Source organism: Neovison vison, chromosome 6 (assembly GCF_020171115.1).
Source record: "Neovison vison isolate M4711 chromosome 6, ASM_NN_V1, whole genome shotgun sequence".
Lineage (NCBI taxonomy): Eukaryota > Metazoa > Chordata > Mammalia > Carnivora > Mustelidae > Neogale > Neogale vison.
The window spans coordinates 184,310,870-184,331,240 of record NC_058096.1 but is presented as its reverse complement, the minus strand read 5'-3'; the positions used below and the strand labels follow the sequence as shown (position 1 = coordinate 184,331,240).

The 20,371-nt window shown below is 38.8% G+C and overlaps 1 protein-coding gene across 1 annotated transcript in view; it reads left to right on the top strand.

The window, feature by feature from the left end:
* The window catches only part of GXYLT2 (glucoside xylosyltransferase 2), an 89,772-nt gene that overhangs the window by 27,065 nt on the left and 42,336 nt on the right, over positions 1-20,371 (top strand). The window contains exon 3 of the mRNA XM_044253153.1: positions 3,035-3,166. Coding sequence (XP_044109088.1) covers positions 3,035-3,166 — 132 coding nt within the window. The remainder of the gene's footprint in view (positions 1-3,034; positions 3,167-20,371) is intronic.

Genomic DNA, 20,371 nt, shown 5'->3' with positions numbered 1-20,371 from the left:
ACGATGTCACATTCTGTTATGTAGACATTCCTTGGAGCTTATTAACCAAATTGCTGTTTAGGTTGTTTCTAACTTTGCTCTGTTACAGACAACATTATGATAAACAACCCTGCCATAAATGTGAGTTGACTTTGGGAATTTTTTTCTTACAAGTAGGACTTTTGTGTCCATGGGGAAACATTAATTCAAAAACATAAGAAGATACACAGATGGCAGATAAGTGTACAGAAGGAGACTCCACATCACACGTTATTGGGGAACTGCAGAGGAAAACCATGAGATACCACTATACACCTATTAGAATGGCTAAAATCCACAACACCGACAACACAACATGCTGCCGAGGGTGGGTGGCAAGAAAAAATCTCACTCATCGCTGGTGGGAATGCAAGATGCTACAGCTACTTTGGAGAGCAGCTTGACACATTTGTAAAAACCTAACTGTAGACCAGCCATACGGTCCAGCTATCTCACTCTTTGGTATTTACCTAGAGGAGCTGAAAAGTTGTCCGCACAAAAACTACACATCAGTGCTTATGCAGCTTTATTTGTCATCACCCCAAACTGAAAGCAACCACAATACCCTTCTATGGGTAAATGTATAAACAAACCATTGTATATCCATACAAGGGAATATTATTCGGTGATAAAAAATAAATGAGGTACACATCCACCAAAATACATGGAGGAGACTTCAGTGCATGTTGCTTGTATAAGAAGCCAATCTGAATAGGCTTTATACTCTCTGATTCCCACTATATGACATTCTGGAAAGGGCAAACTAAGAGACAGTAAAATAATTAGTGGTTGTAAGAATTCAGTGGGAGGGAAGGAGGAAGGGGTGAATAGGTGGAACAGAGGAGATTTCTGGGGTGCTGAAACTACTCTGTAATGGTAGATACCTGACATTATACATCTGTCAAAGTCCCTAGAATGTACAACTCCAAGAATGAAACCTAAGGTAAGCTATGGATTTTACTCACTAATATATTGATATTGGTTCATCAATTTTAACAAACATACCACACTAATGCAAGACATAGGTAATAGGGGAAAGTGCGGGGCTGGGGAGGGTGGATGGGAACCCTGTACTTCCTGCTCAGTTTTCCTGTAAGCATAAACCTGCTCTAAAAAATAAAACTCATTAATTAACATTGTTATTGATATTAACATATGCAAAGTAAATATACTCACTGGAAAATTTTAAAAGAACACAGAAATATAAACTTAGAAAATGACACCACCACCACTTCCACAGGTGCCTACTTTTAATACTTTAGCATCAGGGATGCGTGGATGGCTTAATTGGTTAAGTATCTGCCTTTGGCTTAGGTCATGGTCCTGGGGTCCTGGGAACAAGCCCCACATTGGGCTGCCTGCTCAGTGGGGAGTCTACTTCTTTCCCTCCCTCTGCCTGCCGCTCCCCGTGCTTGTGCTCTCTCTCTTTCAAGCACAAGCTTGAGCTTCTGCTCAAATAAAGTCTTACTTCTCCAATCAAGACATACAAATGGCTATCAGACACATGAAAAAATGTTCATCATCATTAGCCCTCAGGGAGATTCAAATTAAAACCACATTGAGATATCACCTTACACCAGTTAGAATGGCCAAAATTAACAAAACAGGAAACAACATGTGTTGGAGAGGATGTGGAGAAAGGGGAACCCTCTTCCACTGTTGGTGGGAATGCAAGTTGGTGCAGCCTCTTTGGAGAACAGTGTGGAGATTCCTCAAGAAATTAAAAATAGAGCTTCCCTATGACCCTGCAATTGCACTCCTGGGTATTTACCCCAAAGATACAGATGTCGTGAAAAGAAGGGCCATCTGTACCCCAATGTTTATAGCAGCAATGGCCACAGTCACCAAACTATGGAAAGAACCAAGATGCCCTTCAACGGATGAATGGATAAGGAAGATGTGGTCCATATACACTATGGAGTATTATGCCTCCATCAGAAAGGATGAATACCCAACTTTTGTAGCAACATGGACGGGACTGGAAGAGATTATGCTGAGTGAAATAAGTCAAGCAGAGAGAGTCAATTATCATATGGTTTCACTTATTTGTGGAACATAACAAATAGCATGGAGGACAAGGGGTGTTAGAGAGGAGAAGGGAGTTGGGGTAAATTGGAAGGGGAGGTGAACCACGAGAGACTGTGGACTCTGAAAAACAATCTGAGTGGTTTGAAGTGGCGGGGGGGAGGGAGGTTGGGGTACCAGGTGGTGGGTATTATAGAGGGCACGGATTGCATGGAGCACTGGGTGTGGTGAAAAAATAATGAATACTGTCTTTCTGAAAATAAAAATTAAATAAAAATAAATAAATAAAGTCTTTTAAAAAACCCACAAAAATTAGTTTAGTGTCTATCTGTCAAGATTTTTCTCTCCATATAAAATATATGTGCATATATGTTTCCTTTAAGACAGAAACATTATACAATTTTTTGCATTTTATTTTTTATTTTTAATAAGCATCTTTATAACAAATTTTATAACAAAATTCTTAATAAACTTACTTATTTAAACATATAATTTTATAATAAAAGGTTTTTTATAATAAACATTTTTCCTTGTCAGCACATATAGATCTACTTTATTTTAACTATTACAATAGTCTATTATATAGTTCCATCATAATTAATTTTCCCAGTTCCTAACTATAGAGCATTTAGTTTGTTCACAAAGGTGTTTTTTCTTAATTACAAATGAGACTTTGTTGAAAAGCTTGTGCCATTATCTTTTGGGGTTGGTTGTTCCCAATTTCAAATTTCCCTCTTGGAAGTTTATTCTAATTTATACTCCCCTTGTGCTGTTTATGTTCCAGTCTCCCAACATCCTTGACAACTCTGGATGTTATTTTTTTTTAAATTCTAGCCATAGTCTTTCATTCATTGAGCATTAATCATGGTGGTGAAGTTAGACATTCTGTGTAAGGTGCGGGAATAATTTGCACTTGAACATCCAGAAGCTTCAGGTGTTTTCCATATCTCTGGGGCCTAATCACCCTCCCCTTGTCTTCCTTATTTTTTAGTTACGACAGTGGCCTGACACGTATACAAAGAAGTTTGAGCACAGAATCTACCCCATCACGTTTTCTGTTGGAAACCCTCAGGAATGGAAGAAATTATTCAAACCCTGTGCTGCTCAGAGACTCTTCCTTCCGGTAGGAACACGAGCTTTTACTAAGATGCTGCTCGGGAGAGGATTGTTCTTGGAAACATGGTGAAATTAACTGGTGTGTGTCTAAAAACATTTTACTTAGAGCTGAAAATGTGTTTCTCTTGGATTCTGCAGTTGATTCTCTTAGTGTTCTGGTATAGGGGATTCTTGTGTTCAAGAAGTTGTCTGTCCCAAAGATTGAGGGACTGAGAGCATCCAAAGCATGTCTTAGATTATGGGTCTTTGTGACTTTGGTTCCACCTTTATGAGCTGTCTGAACCTTAGTAAACCCCCCACCTTCACTAGTCCTCATGTTCCTCCAGAGGTCTGGCACATAGTTGACCCTCAATAAATGGTAGCTTTGATAATTATTCTCTGGTAACAATAACTATTAACAGATGTAGCCATGTTAGGGGATAATTCAAAAACACTCCAGAGTTCTGGTTCAGACTCTCAGTTTTGAATTTTTTAATTAAACATTTTTGTTACCTTTTAAAAAATCCTAAGTAGAAAAATCACTGAAGATAGATTCTAGGTTCTAGAATAGGTTCTAGGCCCTGGGTTAATGATACCAATATGGCAGCAAACAAGTCAGTCACAGTCTTGCTCCCTTGGAGTTTGAGCCTAGCATTGAATAGGTGATTGGAAGTATGATCTTGTTGAAGTCTCGTGGGCATATGTAATTTGGGGGTCCACGCTGGTGAGTGAGAGGTCATAGAAGGTTCTTTGGGGACATGGCATTTATGCTGAGGCATGAATGTGCCAGTCTTCCAACATCCTTGACAAGAAGGATCCTTCAGAAGAAGCAGGGATCACTTGAGTGATAAGGGCCTGGTTAGTAATGAGAGAGAAGAGAATACCAAGCAGATGGAATAATATGTTCAAAGGCCCTGAGTTGGAAAGGAACATCCTTAAGAAAATAAAAAAAGGTAGAGTAATCAGAAGATAGGGTGATGTGGGATTAAAGAGGTCTTCAGGGGTTGGATTGTCTGGTCTTTGTGTTAAGGGCACTGAGAAGCCATTGACTGATTTCTAACATGCAAGTGGGATGATCTGGCTTGTTTTTAAAGAGGACACCCTATTCATTGCAGTGTGGACAGTGGAATCACTAGGCCAATTACTGATTATATGGGCTATGTTGAGGGCCTTAAAGATGGATTCAGAACCTGCCTGAGAAAGAGAATTTACCAGTCCTCATGACTAGCTTGCTGTAAGAGTTGAAGTAGAGTGAGGTGAGAAGGATTTCCCCCAGGTCTCTGACCTGAACAACTAGTAAGGCTGTTCTGTTTAAAATTGCCAATATTCAGCTATTTATGAGCTATGGAAAAAGGCAGTTTGTTAGGGTTCATCCTACTCAATGGATGGTGATCTTTGGAGAGAAAAAGACTGTTTTCATGGAATGAGATGAGTTTAACTTGGGTCCTATTTTTATTTTGAGGTGCCTGGGAGATGGCCATGTAGAGAAATCTTACCATCTGTTGGTTTCAAACCCTAAATGGCAAATGGCCATTTTATCATTTCCTACCCAGAACCTGTGAGAAGACCTCTGCACAGGCTTACTCACTCATTAAGTGACCTGTCTGTCACACACCACAGACCATCATGTGAGATGGGAGTCATTTCATAAAAGTGTGGCTAAGGACAGACTACCTCAAACTGGAACTAAAAATCTGTAGGTGGAAGATATAAAACTTAATTACCATTTCAGAAGATGAGAAAAAATGTCAGGTTTCTTCTTGTCTCTGTTTTAGAGGGACAAATGTATTCAAAAACCAAAGCTACTATTGCAGAATTTTCTTTCCAGCCTATCCAAAAAATATAAGCAACCCAGTAGAACCACATTTGAATGTTCCCTGACCTTGGGTTGTGACTTTATCACCACTATTAAAAAAACAAACACACCACATGATGGTTTTCATTCATTCACAACTAAGTAAGTGTTCCATTTTGAATGACAAATGATTGCTGGCATTCCTTATCTGCTTTTGATAATGGAAACTAGCCCTCCCTAAAAATAACAAAGAGAGATTGAAGTTGACAGGACATTTACCTTCTCTGAGTCATATATCATAACAGCAGATTATGAACATAGCATTTTTGGGCTTCAGTAGAATATATTGTTCCTCAAGGTAATTTGAAATAAAGTCTAGGTGATGTTTTCCTTGAAATTCATCTCTGTAGAACCAACTCAAATATACTGCTGAGGCAGCAGAGTGAAGATGGAGATCCAAAATGCAAACATTCTAGCAAGTAATAGGTCAGTCGAATGCAGGCCACAATCTCACCCATATTCTCATCTACGCGAAGCCTGTAGGAAAAAAAGAAAAAAGAAAAACCCTTCTCACATAAGATTTTACTATAAGAATAAAATCAGAGTACAAGTCTGCATCTCAAGCATATTAGATTCTCAAGTACAATTAGTGGAACTCAGATCCTACCAATTCATGATTTATGAAGTCCTAGAAACCAGTGGACATTTAATTTTCTATTTCTGTGAATAATGGTCCAAAGAGCAGGACCATTATTAGTGCAAAGTAAACTGCAGATGGCTTGTAAGCTCTCTAAGATGCATACTGCTCTCGGGTAACTCAGAAGCTTAAAGTATTTAAAACAATCTGCTGATTACAAATAGATCAAATCTGTTCATTAAAATTTATTTGGGGACGGGGGTGGGGGGGTGGGGCGCCTGAGTGTCTCAGTGGGTTAAGCCACTGCCATTGGCTCAGGTCATGATCTCAGGGCCCTGGGATCAAGCCCGGCATCAGCTTTCTGCTCAGCAGGGAATCTGCTTCCCTGTCTCTCTCTGCCTGCCTCTCTGCCTGCTTGTGATCTCTGTCAAATAAAAAATAAAATCTTAAAAAAAATTTATTCTGGGGTACTTTTCCCCTTTTCTTTAGTAACAGCCATAAAGCTTTCACTATTGTAAAAATAATTGAGTGTCATGAATTCACCTCACCTCTCTCCCATTTAATTGGAAGTAATGAGATTTTTTTGATGGATCTATACATTTTGTTACACACTTGCCACCTTGATTCCAAAAACCACTAATTGTGGTTTCCTGGAATCCTAGAGATATCCCAAACATGACAGAGATCATGGAATTGGAGAATCTTCAGAGACTTTACTGGCAAGCAGCACCCAGTATAGAAATATACATTAGTTTAAGGTGCTTTGTAAGTCTTACCCAGGAAGAAAGGCCTTTTTATTTTTTTAAAGATTTTATTTATTTATTTGACAGAGAGATCACAAGTAGGCAGAGAGGCAGGCAGACAGAGAGAGAGGAGGAAGCAGGCTCCCTGCTGAGCAGAGACCACTCCCCCCCACCCATGTGGGGCTCAATCCTAGGACTCTGGGATCATGACCTGAGCCAGAGGCAGAGACTTTAACCCACTGAGCCACCCAGGTGCCCTGAGAAAGGCCTTTTTAAACCAAGTTTTGATAAATGCCAATATTATAATAATGTCTGATGTTTTTCCTGTTTCCAACACTTGCCATAAGCATCTATCTCAAAGGAAGGAGTTAGGAAAGAATATTGACCTGAGAGGTAGGATAAAATTGCTTACAGCCTTGACCCATAAATTCTCCCAGACTTCTCTGGATATTTCTGTATTTCTAACAAACTCGACCCATCCTTTACTATTTCAAAGGAATATCCTACCAAGTAAATAAAAATCTTAGATTACCTAGATTTTCTTCATCACATCAAGAATAATAATATATAGGGGTGAGTGGGTGGCGCAGTCAGTTAAGTGCTAACTCTTGGTTTCAGCTCAGGGGGTAATCTCAGGGTCATGAGATTGAGCCCCACATTGGGCTCTGCACTCAGTGTGGGACTATCTCTCCCTCTATTTCTGGCCTCCTTACTTTCCCCCAACCTCAAATAAATAAAATATTTTTTTTAAAAAGAGTAACAAGGGTGCCTGGGTGGCTCAGTCGGTTAAGCCACTGCCTTCGGCTCAGGTCATGATCCCAGGGTCCTGGGATTTTGTCCCACATCGGGCTCCTTGCTCGTCTGGGAGCCTGCTTCTCTCTCTGCCTCTGCCTGCTGTTCTGCCTGCTTGTGCGCTTGCACACTCTTGCTCTCTGAGAAATAAATAAAATCTTTAAAAAAAAATACTTTCTGCAGAGAAGAATGAACACATAGCTCTTTCTTTTAAAAAAAAAAAAAGAGTAACAATATATAATCTTCCCTTTTTCCACTTATAGTTTGTTTAGAGGTTTGTAACTAGCTCCAATATTTGGAAAACGATATGCTTACAAGAGATATTCTAATGAATCAGCTACAGGCTAATGGAAAAGAGAGATTACCTGACTTATAAGAACTTTCTATAATTAAGGTCAGGCCTCTGTACTATTCTTAATATTATAACTCAGCATTAGCAGTCAACATTGAGTCTTCCTTGGAACCAACCCTTTGGATGTCAACAAATATTGACAGATTATAGGAACATATTAAAAATCCTTATTAAGAAGAACATCTACTAGAATCATCATAAATGATGTCTCTATATTTCATTAAGCATCAAGAGGCCATAAATTATTGGGACAAGGTGAGCTATCAAAAAGGTCATATAAAAATGACCCTAGGTACCAATTTTGTTGAACAAGCTTTCCAAAGTCCTTATCATTTACTCACCCATTATTAAAGGTTTGACATTCAGGATATTAGTTACAACTCTTAGTTACATGTAAGAAACTCAATTTCAACTAGCTAAGGAAAGAAGGAAACTGTTTGGCTTATCTGACTCTGAAGTCCAGATGATCCCAAGTGTAGGGCTGATCCAGGGGCTCCCATGATGTCACCCAGGCTCTCTGTGTCTCTCCCTCTGTTCCTTGCAAGGCTCACTCTAGGAAAATAATGATTGCTTGAAGCAGCCTGAGATCCAAATTCTAGAAGCTTAGTTTAGCAGCAAAAATACCAGGAAAGATGGCTACTTACAAATTGGTGGCAGAAGAGCTCTGTGGAAATGCTCCCCAGCAAGACAGGTATAACTTGTGAAAATCATTTTTTTTAAGGATTTTATTTACTCATTCATTCATTCATTCATTTAAGAGAGAGAGAACATGAGTGGAAGGAAGAAGTGGGGGAGGGTGTGGGAGGGAGAAAGAATCTCAAGCAGACTCCACACTGGGCGTGTACCTGACATGTGGCTCAATCTCATGGTCCTGAGATCTTGAGCTGAGCTGAAACCAAGAGTCAAACACTTAACCAACTGAGCCACCCAGGCAACCCTGGTGAAAATTATTTTTAAAACAATTATCTAGACTCTTTGGACATTGTGCTAACGGCCTAAGCAAATGAGGAAACAGATTATTCAAGAAAATGTAATGTAGCCAAGTCTAAGCTTGTTCTACTCAACTGCATGACAAGTCTAGAGGCAAGATGTTGGGGTAAGGAAAGTGACTTTTTCTGGAAATGCAGCATACCAAGGAGATACAGACTATTATCCTAAACAACCTTCTCCCCTTAGCATGAAATTCAACTTTCTTTTGTGTTAGCAAAGCAGGGGAAGCAAAAGGGAGTTGGAGTCAGAAAGTAACTGATGCCTGGTCATAAAACTTGTTTGTCCTTGGTCAGTTGATCTTTGTGTACAGGAATCTGATCATGTCATTCCTATAAACATTAAGCATAGTCAATTCTATATGTGCTTCCTTATCTCCTTGGGTGAGGTAGGTTTTCGGTAGAAAGCAGTTTTTGCAAATATTAGCTGTAATATGAAATACTAGCGGATCATGACCTAAGCAAAATCTCTCTGATGATTAACATGCCTACGTACATGTAGGGCTAAAGCAGAAGTTTCTAAGCTGTAGGTCACAGCTACGTGGAGTCAGACATGCTGGGTTTTTTCCCCTGATACACTAAAACTTGGTAAGAAAGAGGGAGAATCGATTATGTGCTAATAAAATAATTTGAAAAATAAATAAATAAAAAGAGGGAAAATCTGTGACATTTGAACCACATCTTAGTAAGTAACTTAGTAAGTTGTGGCCCTCCTTCTCCCCTTGCAACTCAGCATGATGGAAAGTCAGCTCCAGACAATTCAGTCAAGAATACAGGGATCATTTTCCCCCCAACTCCCAGTTGAGGGATATGGTACTGCCTTAGGAGGGCCAGGTCATCAGCAGTTGTTTTTTTTTTTTTTAAAGATTTTATTTATTTATTTGACAGAGAGAGATCACAAGTAGACGGAGAGAGAGGCAGTCAGAGAGAGAGAGAGAGAGAGAAGGAAGCAGGCTCCCTGCTGAGCAGAGAGCCTGATGCGGGACTCGATCCCAGGACCCTGAGATCATGACCCGAGCCGAAGGCAGCGGCTCAACCCACTGAGCCACCCAGGCACCCCTCATCAGCAGTTTTCATCTCTGCATCACAGAGTTGAAGTTCCAGGCAAATGTGGCCAATGTTCTGCAGGTTCCATAATTAAGAGGAAGATGGTAGCTTCAGGAGAGCAAGAAACTAAAACAGGGTCACCTGGGTGGCTCAGTGGGTTAAAGCCTCTGCCTTCGGCTCAGGTCATGATCTCAGGGTCGTGGGATTGAGCCCTGCATCGGGCTCTCTGCTCGGCCGGGAGCCTGCTTCCTCCTCTCTTTCTGCCTGCCTCTCTGCCTACTTGTGATCTCTCTCTCTCTCTCTGTCAAATAAATAAAATCTTTAAAAAAAAAAAAAAAAAGAGAAACTAAAACAGAGGCTGGCTCATTTATAAAGGAGAACCGGGGAAAGAGACAGATCAAAAAGCACCTTCGTGGTGGCAGAACAATGTTCAAAGACTGGCCTTTAATTTCCTTAAAGTTTAATCCTGCAAATGAGCCTAAATTTAATTGTAGCAGGTGCAGAAGCAATTTGTGCCTCAAAAACAATAAAGCAATCAGCTGGCAATTCATGGAGGCTAATAGCTGGGTGTAATACCAACAGCGACAGACAGTTTAACAGAAAAATTGGAGAAAGTGTCAGTGAAAGATAGGTGATAAAACCACTGTCATTTCAGGGTGACTGTATGCCTGCCCAAAGCTGCACCCACTGAGGAACAACATCAGAGGCTGCATGCAGTGGGTGAAATGGACCTCACTAAAATAGTCCAGACAAGATACTGAACAAATACTTGAGCAAACAACATCAATAAGCCCTATAGGCTGGAGTTGCTTAAATATATGACCTAACATATCCTAGGCTATATTGTCATGCTATCATTTATTAACATGCTAAATATATTATCCAGATTTTTTCATCAAAAAAGTATGAGGTGTTCAAAGAAACAGGAAAGTGTGACTCATTCATGGGGAAAAAATGCAAGCAATAGAAGATGCCTGTGATAGGACCCAGATGTCAGATTTAGTGAAAAATATTTCATCCTTTGCTGGAGTCTTATCCCTGGAGGACAGAGTACAACACTGGGGTCTGCTGGCATGGGCTCAGGACCTGTGGGCACTGGCCTGGTTCCTGAAGGTCTGACGAGGGGGGTAGTGACACCACCACTGCACAGGCCCCACCCCTCCCCAGCTGTCAGTAATTAAAAGTAATCTAACACACATAAACACACACACACATACACACACACACACACACACACAAATAGAAAAAGACTTCAAAGTAGCCACCATAAATACATTCAAGCAACAAGAGGAAACCGTGGTTGAAGAAGTAAATTAATTAAGGAGGCCTCATTATGTGCTGAGCAATAGGTGTTATATGCAACTGATGAATTATTGAACACTACATCTGAAACTAATGATGTACTATATATTGACTAATTGAATTTAAATTTAAAAAAAGTAAAGTAAGATATGATGACAGTGTTCCATGAGATCAAGAATGTCAACAAAGAGTTGAAAATTATTTTTAAAAGGAGCTAATTGGAAATTCTGGAATTAGAAGGTACAATGATTGAAGTGAAAAATCATTAAAGGACCTCACAGCTGATTTGAAATTAAAGTAGAAAGAATTGGTAAGTTTGAAGATAATCAATAAAGTTCACTCAATCCAAGGAATAGGGAAAAATAATGAATAAAGTTGAACAGAGACTGAGAGAAATATGCAACAACATCAGGCACACAGCATATGCACGATGAGAGTGCCAGAAGGAGAACAGGAAGAGAAAGGAATAGGAAAAAGCTATTTGAAGAAATAATGGTTGAAAACTTGCAAATTTGATGAAAAATAATGTATACATCAAAGTTCAAAGAATTCTAAGATAAACTCAAAGAGATCCACATGGAGATAAATCATAATAAAAAATCCTGAAAGACAGAGATAAAGTCTTAAAAGCAGAAATAGAAAAACAACTTGTTACATACAAAGGAACTTCTTTAAGATTAACAGCAAATTTCTCATCAGATACTTGTTGAGGGCAGAAGGCCATGGGATGACATAGTTGAAGTGCCAAAAGGTGGGGGGGGACTGTCTACCCAAAATCTTACATCTAGCAAAATTATTTTTTTTAAGATTTTATTTATTTGAAAAAAAAAGATTTTATTTATTTATCTGTTTGACAGAGAGAAAAAGAACACAAGTAGGCAGAGCGATAGGCAGGAGAGAAGCAGGTTCCCCACTGAGCCTGACACAGGACTTGATCCCAGGACTCTGACATCGTGACCTGAGTCAAAGGCAGACGCTTAAGTGACTGAGCCACCCAGGTGCCTTGTAGCCAAACTATTTTAAAAATGAAGGTGGAATAAAAGGAGTGTACCCAGTGGTTCTGCAGATCTGTGTCTTCCTTCAATGTTTGGATAGAACAGACCCAGGTTGTCACCCTCCAACCTTTTTTCTGGTCTTTCTCTAGAGTCATCTTTTCTGCCACCCTTTGCCCCGGGACCAGCCAATACCCTATTTTGAGCTTCTCTCCTTATTACCAATGAACCGTGAGCTCCCAGGTTTTTCAGAATTATTCTGCAGAGGTGGAGGCTGCTGTCAGCTGCTTGGTCAGCTTGCATCTGCTGGCCTCCTACACTGGTCTCTCTCTGGGCCTCTATTTCTACTGTGAAGACGTGGCTCTGGAGGACATGGGCCCCTTCTTCCACAAGTTAGCTAAGGAGAGGTGAGGGCACTGAGCATCTCTTGAAAATGAAAAACCAGTGTGGCAGCTGTGCCCTCTTCCCAGGCATGCAGAAACCATCCAAAGATGGCTTCTGGTTCTAGAGAAGAACCTGAACCAGGCCCTTTCGGATCTTCATGCCCTGGATTCTGTCCAGGCAGAGCCCCCACCTCTGTGACTTCCTGGAGAACCACTTCCTAGCTGAGGAGGTGAAACTTACCAAGAAGATGGATAATCACCTGCCTAATGTCCGTAGGCTGGTTGGCCCCCACACTGTGCTGGCAATGCATTCTATTTAAAAGGCTCTCCATCAAGCATGACTAAGCCCTCTGAAATCCAGCAGCCTTTGAGGGGCCCCTCTGGCATCGCCTTGGTGCTGGGCTTGTGCCTGGGCCTCTTACTATAATGACTAGGCAGCTTTTTAGCCACCCAGGATCCCTCTCCGAAGCCATGGATGAAATGGAACCAATAAAGCTTTTTTGCAGGAGGAAAAAAAAAAGGTGAAATCAAGTCATTCCTGGTAAAGAAAACTGAGATAATTTGTTGCTAGCACAAATGGTTTACAAGCAATACTAAGGAATTCTTTAGGCTGAAAGGAAATGACTCCAGACAGTAATTCAAAATCATATTTTTAAAAAGAGCATAAGGGGCACCTGGGTGGCTCAGTGGGTTAAGCCTCTGCCTTCAGCTTAGGTCATGATCCCAGGGTCCTGAGATCAAGCCCCACATCAGGCTCTCTGCTCAGCAGGGAGCCTGCTTTCCCCTTTCTCTCTGCCTGCCTCTCTGACTGTTACTCTTTCTGTCTGATCACTCTCTCTCTCAAATAAGTAAATAAAATCTTTTTTAAAAATTTAAAAAAGAGCATAAGTAAAGGCAATTATATACAAAACATTATAATGAATATTTCTTTTTTAAATTTTATTTTATTTTTTAAGACTTTATTTACCTATTTATTATTTATTTATTTAGAGAGCACAAGCAGGGGGAGGGGCAGAGAGAGAGAGGAACAGAGAGTATCTCAAGCATACTCAGCGCTGAGCACAGAGCCTAACATGGGGCTTGATCTCATGACCCTGAGATCATAACCTGAGCCAAAATCAAGAGTCAGACACTCAACTGACTGAGCTACTCAGGCACCCCTTCGGGTTTTATTTTTTAGTAACCTCTACACCCAGTGTGGGGCTTGAACTCTCAACCCTGAGATCAAGAGTCGCATACCCTACCAACTAAGCCAGCCAGGTACCCCTATGGTGAATATTTCTTATCCTTTATTCTCTCAGTTGATTTTAAAAACAATTGTATAAGACAATATTTATATAACTGTATTGTTGGGACTGTAACATAGAAATGTAATATATTTAAGATATATATAATAGCACAAAGGAAGTTGGAGTAGAAGAAAGTTGTGTGAGATAAGACAATGATACCAGATAGTAACTCAAATCCACAGGAACAAATAAAAAAAATAAAAAATGATGTTAATATAACAAACTCCATAAATATATCCTTGCTCTCCTTCCTCTTTCATCTTCTTTAAAACACATAGTTACATGAAGCAGCATTTATAACAATAAATTTTGGGATTTATAGCATGTATAGCTGTAATATGTTCAACAATGACATCAAAAAATGGAGACAAGAGAATAGAGATAAATAGAACGAACATTTGTATAACTCATGGAATTAAGTTAATATAAATCTGAAGGGTTTTTTTGATAAGACATCTATGGTAAGTCCAGGAGCAACCACTGAGGAAAAATATGGTAAAAACAAGTCACTGAATTAAAATGCTATGTTATAAAATATCCACTCAGTGCAAAAGTGAAGGAAGAACAGAAAAACAAAAAAGACATGAGACATAAGGAAAATGACAGACGTAAATTCAACTACATCAGTAACATTGAATAAGAATGGATAAAACAATCAAAAGGCAGAAATTGCCAGAAATAGTTGATAGAAAAATAAAATCCCAAATATGTGCTATCTATGGGAGACATTCCTTAGGTTCCTAATATACAAACAGGTTGGAAGCAAAAAGATGGAAAAAGATGTCAACCAAACAGCAACCACAAGAAAACTGGAGTGGTTATACTAATATCAGACAAAATAGAACAAAAAAAATTATTAGAGGAAAAACAAGCACATTAAATGCTAAAAATGTTAATCCACAAAGGAGATAAAACAGTTATAAATATATATGCACCTAACAAACAGAGCCCCCAAGTACATGAAGCCCAAATTGACAGAATTAGAGGGAGAAATAGGCAATCCACCAATATTAATGGGAGAGTTTAATGTCCCACATATTAGTTAAACAATAGATAGATCATCAACAAGGAAATAGACTTGAACAACAGTTTAAACCAACTGGACCAACAGACATCCATAGAACACTCCACCCCACACCAGTGGAACACACATTCTTTTGAGTGCATATGGAACATTCCTGGGATAGACCATATGTTAGGCCATAAAACAAGCCTCAATGAATTTGAAAGGACTGAAGTCATGCAAAATATGTTCTCTGACCACAGTGGAATGAAATTAGAAGTCAATAACAGAAAGAAATTTGGGCAGCTCACAGAGAAGTGGAAATTAAACAACACACTCCTAGATAACCAGTAGGTCAAAGAAGAAATTACAGAAGACATTAGAAAATATTTTGAGGGCGCCTGGGTGGCTCAGTGGGTTAAGCTGCTGCCTTCGGCTCGGGTCATGATCTCAGGGTCCTGGGATCGAGTCCCGCATCGGGCTCTCTGCTCAGCCGGGAGCCTGCTTCCTTCTCTCTCTCTCTGCCTGCCTCTCTGCCTACTTGTGATCTCTCTCTCTCTCTGTCAAATAAATAAATAAATAAATAAATAAATAAATCCTTTAAAAAAAAATATTTTGAAATATGGGGTGCCTGGCTGGCTCAGTTGGTTGAGTGTCTGACTCTTGATTTCAGTTGTATATATATCCTCAACTATATATATCCTCTATTAGATAGAATCCAGCAACTCAAAATAAGATTTTATACCATTACCAGCTCAGGTCTTGATCTCAGGGTCATGAGTTCAAGCCCTATGTTGGGCTGCATGCAAAAAATCTTTTTAAAGATTTTATTTATTTATTAGAGAGAGAGAGAGAGAGAACACAAGCAGGGGGAAACAGGAGAGGGAGAAGCAGGGTCCCTGCTAAGCAGGGAACCCAGTGCAGGACTCGATCCCAGGACCCTGGGATCATGACCTGAGCAGAAGGCAGACTCTTAACGATTGAGCCACCAGGTGTCCCTGGAGTAGACCTACTTAAAAACAAACAAACAAAACCAGGAACATACTTGGAGATAAGTGAAAATGAAAATATTTATACCAAAACTTACGAGATCAGCTAAAGCAGTACTTACATTGAAATTTATAGTTGTAAACTGCTACCTTACAAATGAGGAAAGATTCTAAATCAGTAACTTAACTTTCTACCTGAGATACTTTAAAAAGAAGACCAAACAAAATCCAAGAAAGAACAAGAAAGGAAATAGTAAAGATTAGAGTAAAAAAATAAGGAAGTAGATAATAGAAAAAGAATAGAGGATAATTACAGACTTGTAAGTTGATTATTTGAAAATATCAACAAAATTGACAGGGACACCTAGGTGACTCAGTTGGTTAAGCATCTGCCATCAGCTCAGGTCATGATCTCAGAGTTCTGGGATAGAGCCTGGAGTTGGGCTCCCTGCTCAATGGGAAGCCTGCTTCTCCCTCTCCCTCTGCCTGCGTCCGCCCCCCACTCTTACTCTCTCTTGCAAATAAATAAATAAAATCTTTTTTTAAAAAAAATTGACAAACCTCTAGCTCGACTGAGCACGAGAGAAAAGACTCAAATTACTGGAGTCAGAAATGAAAGAGGAAGACAAATACTAACATTAGTGATATAAAAAATAATTGTAAAGCAATACTGTAAATAACTGAATGATAATTAGAGGAAATGGACAACTTCGAATTAGTAGTTTTCTTTAAACCCATGAAAAAAAGTTCAGGACTAGATGGCTTCATTGGTGAGTTTTACCAAACATTTAAAGAATTAGTACCGGGGCACCTGGGTGGCTCAGTGGGTTAAAGACTCTGCCTTTGGCTCAGGTCGTGATCCCAGGGTCCTGGGATCGAGCCCTGCATCGGGCTCTCCGCTCATCGGGGAGCCTGCTTCCTCCTCTCTCTCTCTCTCTGCCTGCCTCTCTGCTACTTGTGATGTCTGTCAAATAAATAAATAAAATCTTAAAAAAGAAAAATTAGTGCCAGTTTTTTCCAATCTCTTAAAAACAAACAAACAAACAAGCAGAGGGGTGCCTGGGTGGCTTATTCATCAAGCGTCTGATCCTTAATTTCAGCCCAGGTCATGATCTCAGGGTCATGAGATGAGGTGCTCTGTCAGCCTCTGTATTAGGCGTGGAGTCTGCTTAAGATTCTCTCTTTCCCCCTCCCTTTGCCCATCCCCCCGACTCTCCCTCCCTCTCTTAAAAAGTAATTAATTAATTAATAAAACAGAAAAGAAGTGAATATTTACGAATTATTATATTAGGCCACATGTTAACCTGTTAACAAAACCATATAGTGACATCACAAGAAAAGAAAACTACAGAGCAATTACTCATGAATGTAGATGGAAAAAATCCTCAACAAATATATATATATCCTCAACTATATATCTATCCTCTACTATATAGTATCCAGCAACTCAAAATAAGATTTTACACCATTACCAAGTAGAATTTTTCCCAGGAACACAAAGTTGGTTTAACCTGTTAAAATCAGTTAATGTAATGTAACATGTAAACAGATTAAAGATGTCATGAACATCTCAATAGATTCAGAATCAAATTTGACAAAATCGAATATACTTTTGTGATAAAAACTTTCAACCCTAGGAATAGAAGAGCACTCTCTCAACCTGATGAAGGGCATCTACAAAAACCTTACAATTAGCATTGTATTTAACCGTAAAAGACTGAATACTTTACCTCTAAGATCAGAAAAATAGTTATATCTTGGGACATCTGAGTGGCTCAGTTGGTTAAGCAGCTGCCTTCAGCTCAGGTCATGATCCCAGTGTCCTGGGATCGAGTCCCACATCGGGCTCCTTGCTTGGTGGGGAACCTGTTTCTCCCTCTGCCTCTGCCTGCCACTCTGTCTGCCTGTGCTCGCTCTCTCTCTCTCTCTCTCTCTCTCTGACAAATAAATAAAATCTTAAAAAAAAAAGTTATATGCTCTCAAAATTTCTGTTCATCATTGCATTGGAAGTTTTAGTCAGGGCGTTCAAGCAAGAAAACAGAATAGACTGAACTGTGATTTGAAAGAAAGAAGTAAAACTATCTCTATTTTCAAATGGCATCGTATCATACATAGAAAATCTTAGGGAATCCATTCTAAAAATGAGGAAAACTAATAAAATTTAGTAAGGTTGCCAGATACAAGACCAAGACACAAAAGCAATTTTATTTCTAAATACTTGCAACAAGCAATCCAGAAATAAAATTTTAAAAACAATTTATTATTTATAATAATAAAAATAATAAAATAATAAATTTAACAAATTGAATACAAAAGTTGTACTCTGAAAATTATAAGAGTTGTTGAAAGAAATTAGAGTCCAGTCAGTGGAAAGAAGGCTCATATTAATAGGTCAAAAGACTCAATATTGTTAAGATGGCTTTAGTCCTCACCATTGTCTGTATATTTAGTACAGCCTTTAGCAAAATCCCAGTTGGCTTCCCTGCAGAAAGCGCCCAGCTTATCATAAAATCCATACGGAAATCCAAGGGACTATAACATAAGTAAGCTTCTAGCCAGACTAACTAAATAAAAGCAGAGAGGACACAAATTAATATTAGAAATAAAAGTTATTATAGATTCCTTTTGATGGGCATTAAAAGTATAATTTTAAAAAGTACTAACATCTCCATGACCACAAATGGTAAGTTAAATGAAATGGATCGGTTCCTTGAAAGACACAAACTATCAAAAGTCTCACAAAAAAAATAGATGATCTGAACAGGCTTAAGTCTATTAAAGAAGCTGAATCAGGAATGCCTGGGTAACTCATTCAGTTGAGTGTCTAACTCTTGGTTTCATCTCAGGTCATGATCTCATGTGTTTTGGGATTGGGCCCTCACTGGGGAGTCTGCTTGAAGATTCTCTCCCTCTGCGTCTCTTCCATGTGCATGCATTCTCTCTCTCTCTCTGAAATAAATAAATCTTTAAAAAAGAAATTTTAAAAATTAAATTAATAATTAATGACCTTACAAACAAAGACAGGCTGGTGAATTCTGTCAGACATTTAAGGATGAAGTTATACCAATTCTCTATAATCTCTTCAAAAGGATAGAAGAAGAGGGAATACCTTCTAACCCATTCTGTGAGGCCACCATTCCTCTAATGCAAAACCAGACAGACATATTATGAAAAGAAAGCTACAGACTAGTAGCTCTTACATAGATGTAAAAATACTCAACAAGATATTAGCAAATCAAATTTTTAAAAAGCATACAAAGAATTATACACCATGACCAAGTGGGATTTATCCTAGGTATGCAAGGCTGGTTTGGCATTAAAAAGTCAATTAATGAAGTTCACCACACCATCAGGCTAAGAGGAAAATCATGTCATCTTATCAATAGATGCAGAAAAAAAAATTGACAATATCCAAAATTTATTCACGATAAAAAAATTGTCCATAAACTAGGAATTAAAGGAAACATTACCAACTTGATAAAAACCACACACACACAAAAAAACTCTACAGCTAATATCATACTAAATGGATCTTTAAAAGTAAGCTTTAGGACCTTAATAGGATAGGATTATTCAATATTGTCAAGATATCACTCTTTCCCAAATTGATTTATAGATTCAACACAATCCCAATCAAAATCCCACCAAGTTATCATACGGATAACAACAAACTGATTTTGAATTTCATATGGGCAGTTAAAAGATTCAGAATAGCCCACATAATATTGAAGGAAAAGAACGAAGTTGGGTGGTTCATGCTTCCCAACTTCAAGACTTACTGTAAAGCTATAGTGATCAAAATGGAGTGGAATAGGCAAAAGAATAGACAAATAATCAGTGGAACAGAATAGAAAGCTTATAAATAGACCCCCATAAATATAGTCAACTGATCTTTGACAAAGGAATAATATGGTAGAACAAAGATAGTCTCTTCACCAAATGGTGCTAGAACAACTGGATATCCATAAACAAAATTATAAATATAGATACAAACCTTACACAGTTCACAAAAATAATGGATCATCATTGAAATATAAAGTGCAAAACTATAAAACTCCTGGAAGAGGTGCGCCTGGGTTGCTCAGTGGGTTAAAGCCTCTGCCTTCACCTCAGGTCATGATCTCAGGGTCCTGGGATCGAGCCCCGCATCAGGCTCTCTGCTCAGCAGGGAGCCTGCTTCTTCCTCTTTCTCTGCCTGCCTCTCTGCCTACTTGTGATCTCTGTCTGTCAAATAAATAAATAAAAATATTTTAAAACAAAACAAAACAAAATCCTGGAAGATAACATAGGAGAAAACCTAGATAGCCTTGGGTATGGTGATGGCTTTTTAGATGTAACACCAAAGACATGATCCATGAAAGAAATAATGGGTAAGCTGAACTTCATTAAATTTTAAAACTTCTGCTCTCTGAAAGACAATATCAAGAGAATGAGAAGGCAAGCTGTAAACTTGAAGAAAATATTTGCAAAAGACTTTTCTGATAAAGGACTGTTATCCAAAATATGCAAAGAATTCTTAAAACTCAACCATAAGAGATAAACAACCTGATTTAAAAATGGACCCAAACCCCCTAATCAAGGAATTATACAGTTGGCAAATAAGCACATGAAAAGAGGCTCCATATCATATATCATCAGTGCAAATTAAAACAATAATAAGATTCCACTACACTGACAACACCAAATGCTGATGAGGATGTGGACCAGCAGGAGCTCTCATGCTTTGCTGGTGGGAATGCAAAATGGTGCAGTCACTTTGGGAGATAGTTTGGTGGTTTCTTAAAAAATGAAACACACCCTTACCATGGGAACCAGATGTTGCACTTTTTGGTATTTACCCAAAGTAGCTGAAAAATTTTGTCCACACAGTAACCTCTGCTTGAATGTTTATAGCAGTTTTAGACAGTTGTGAAAACTTAGAAG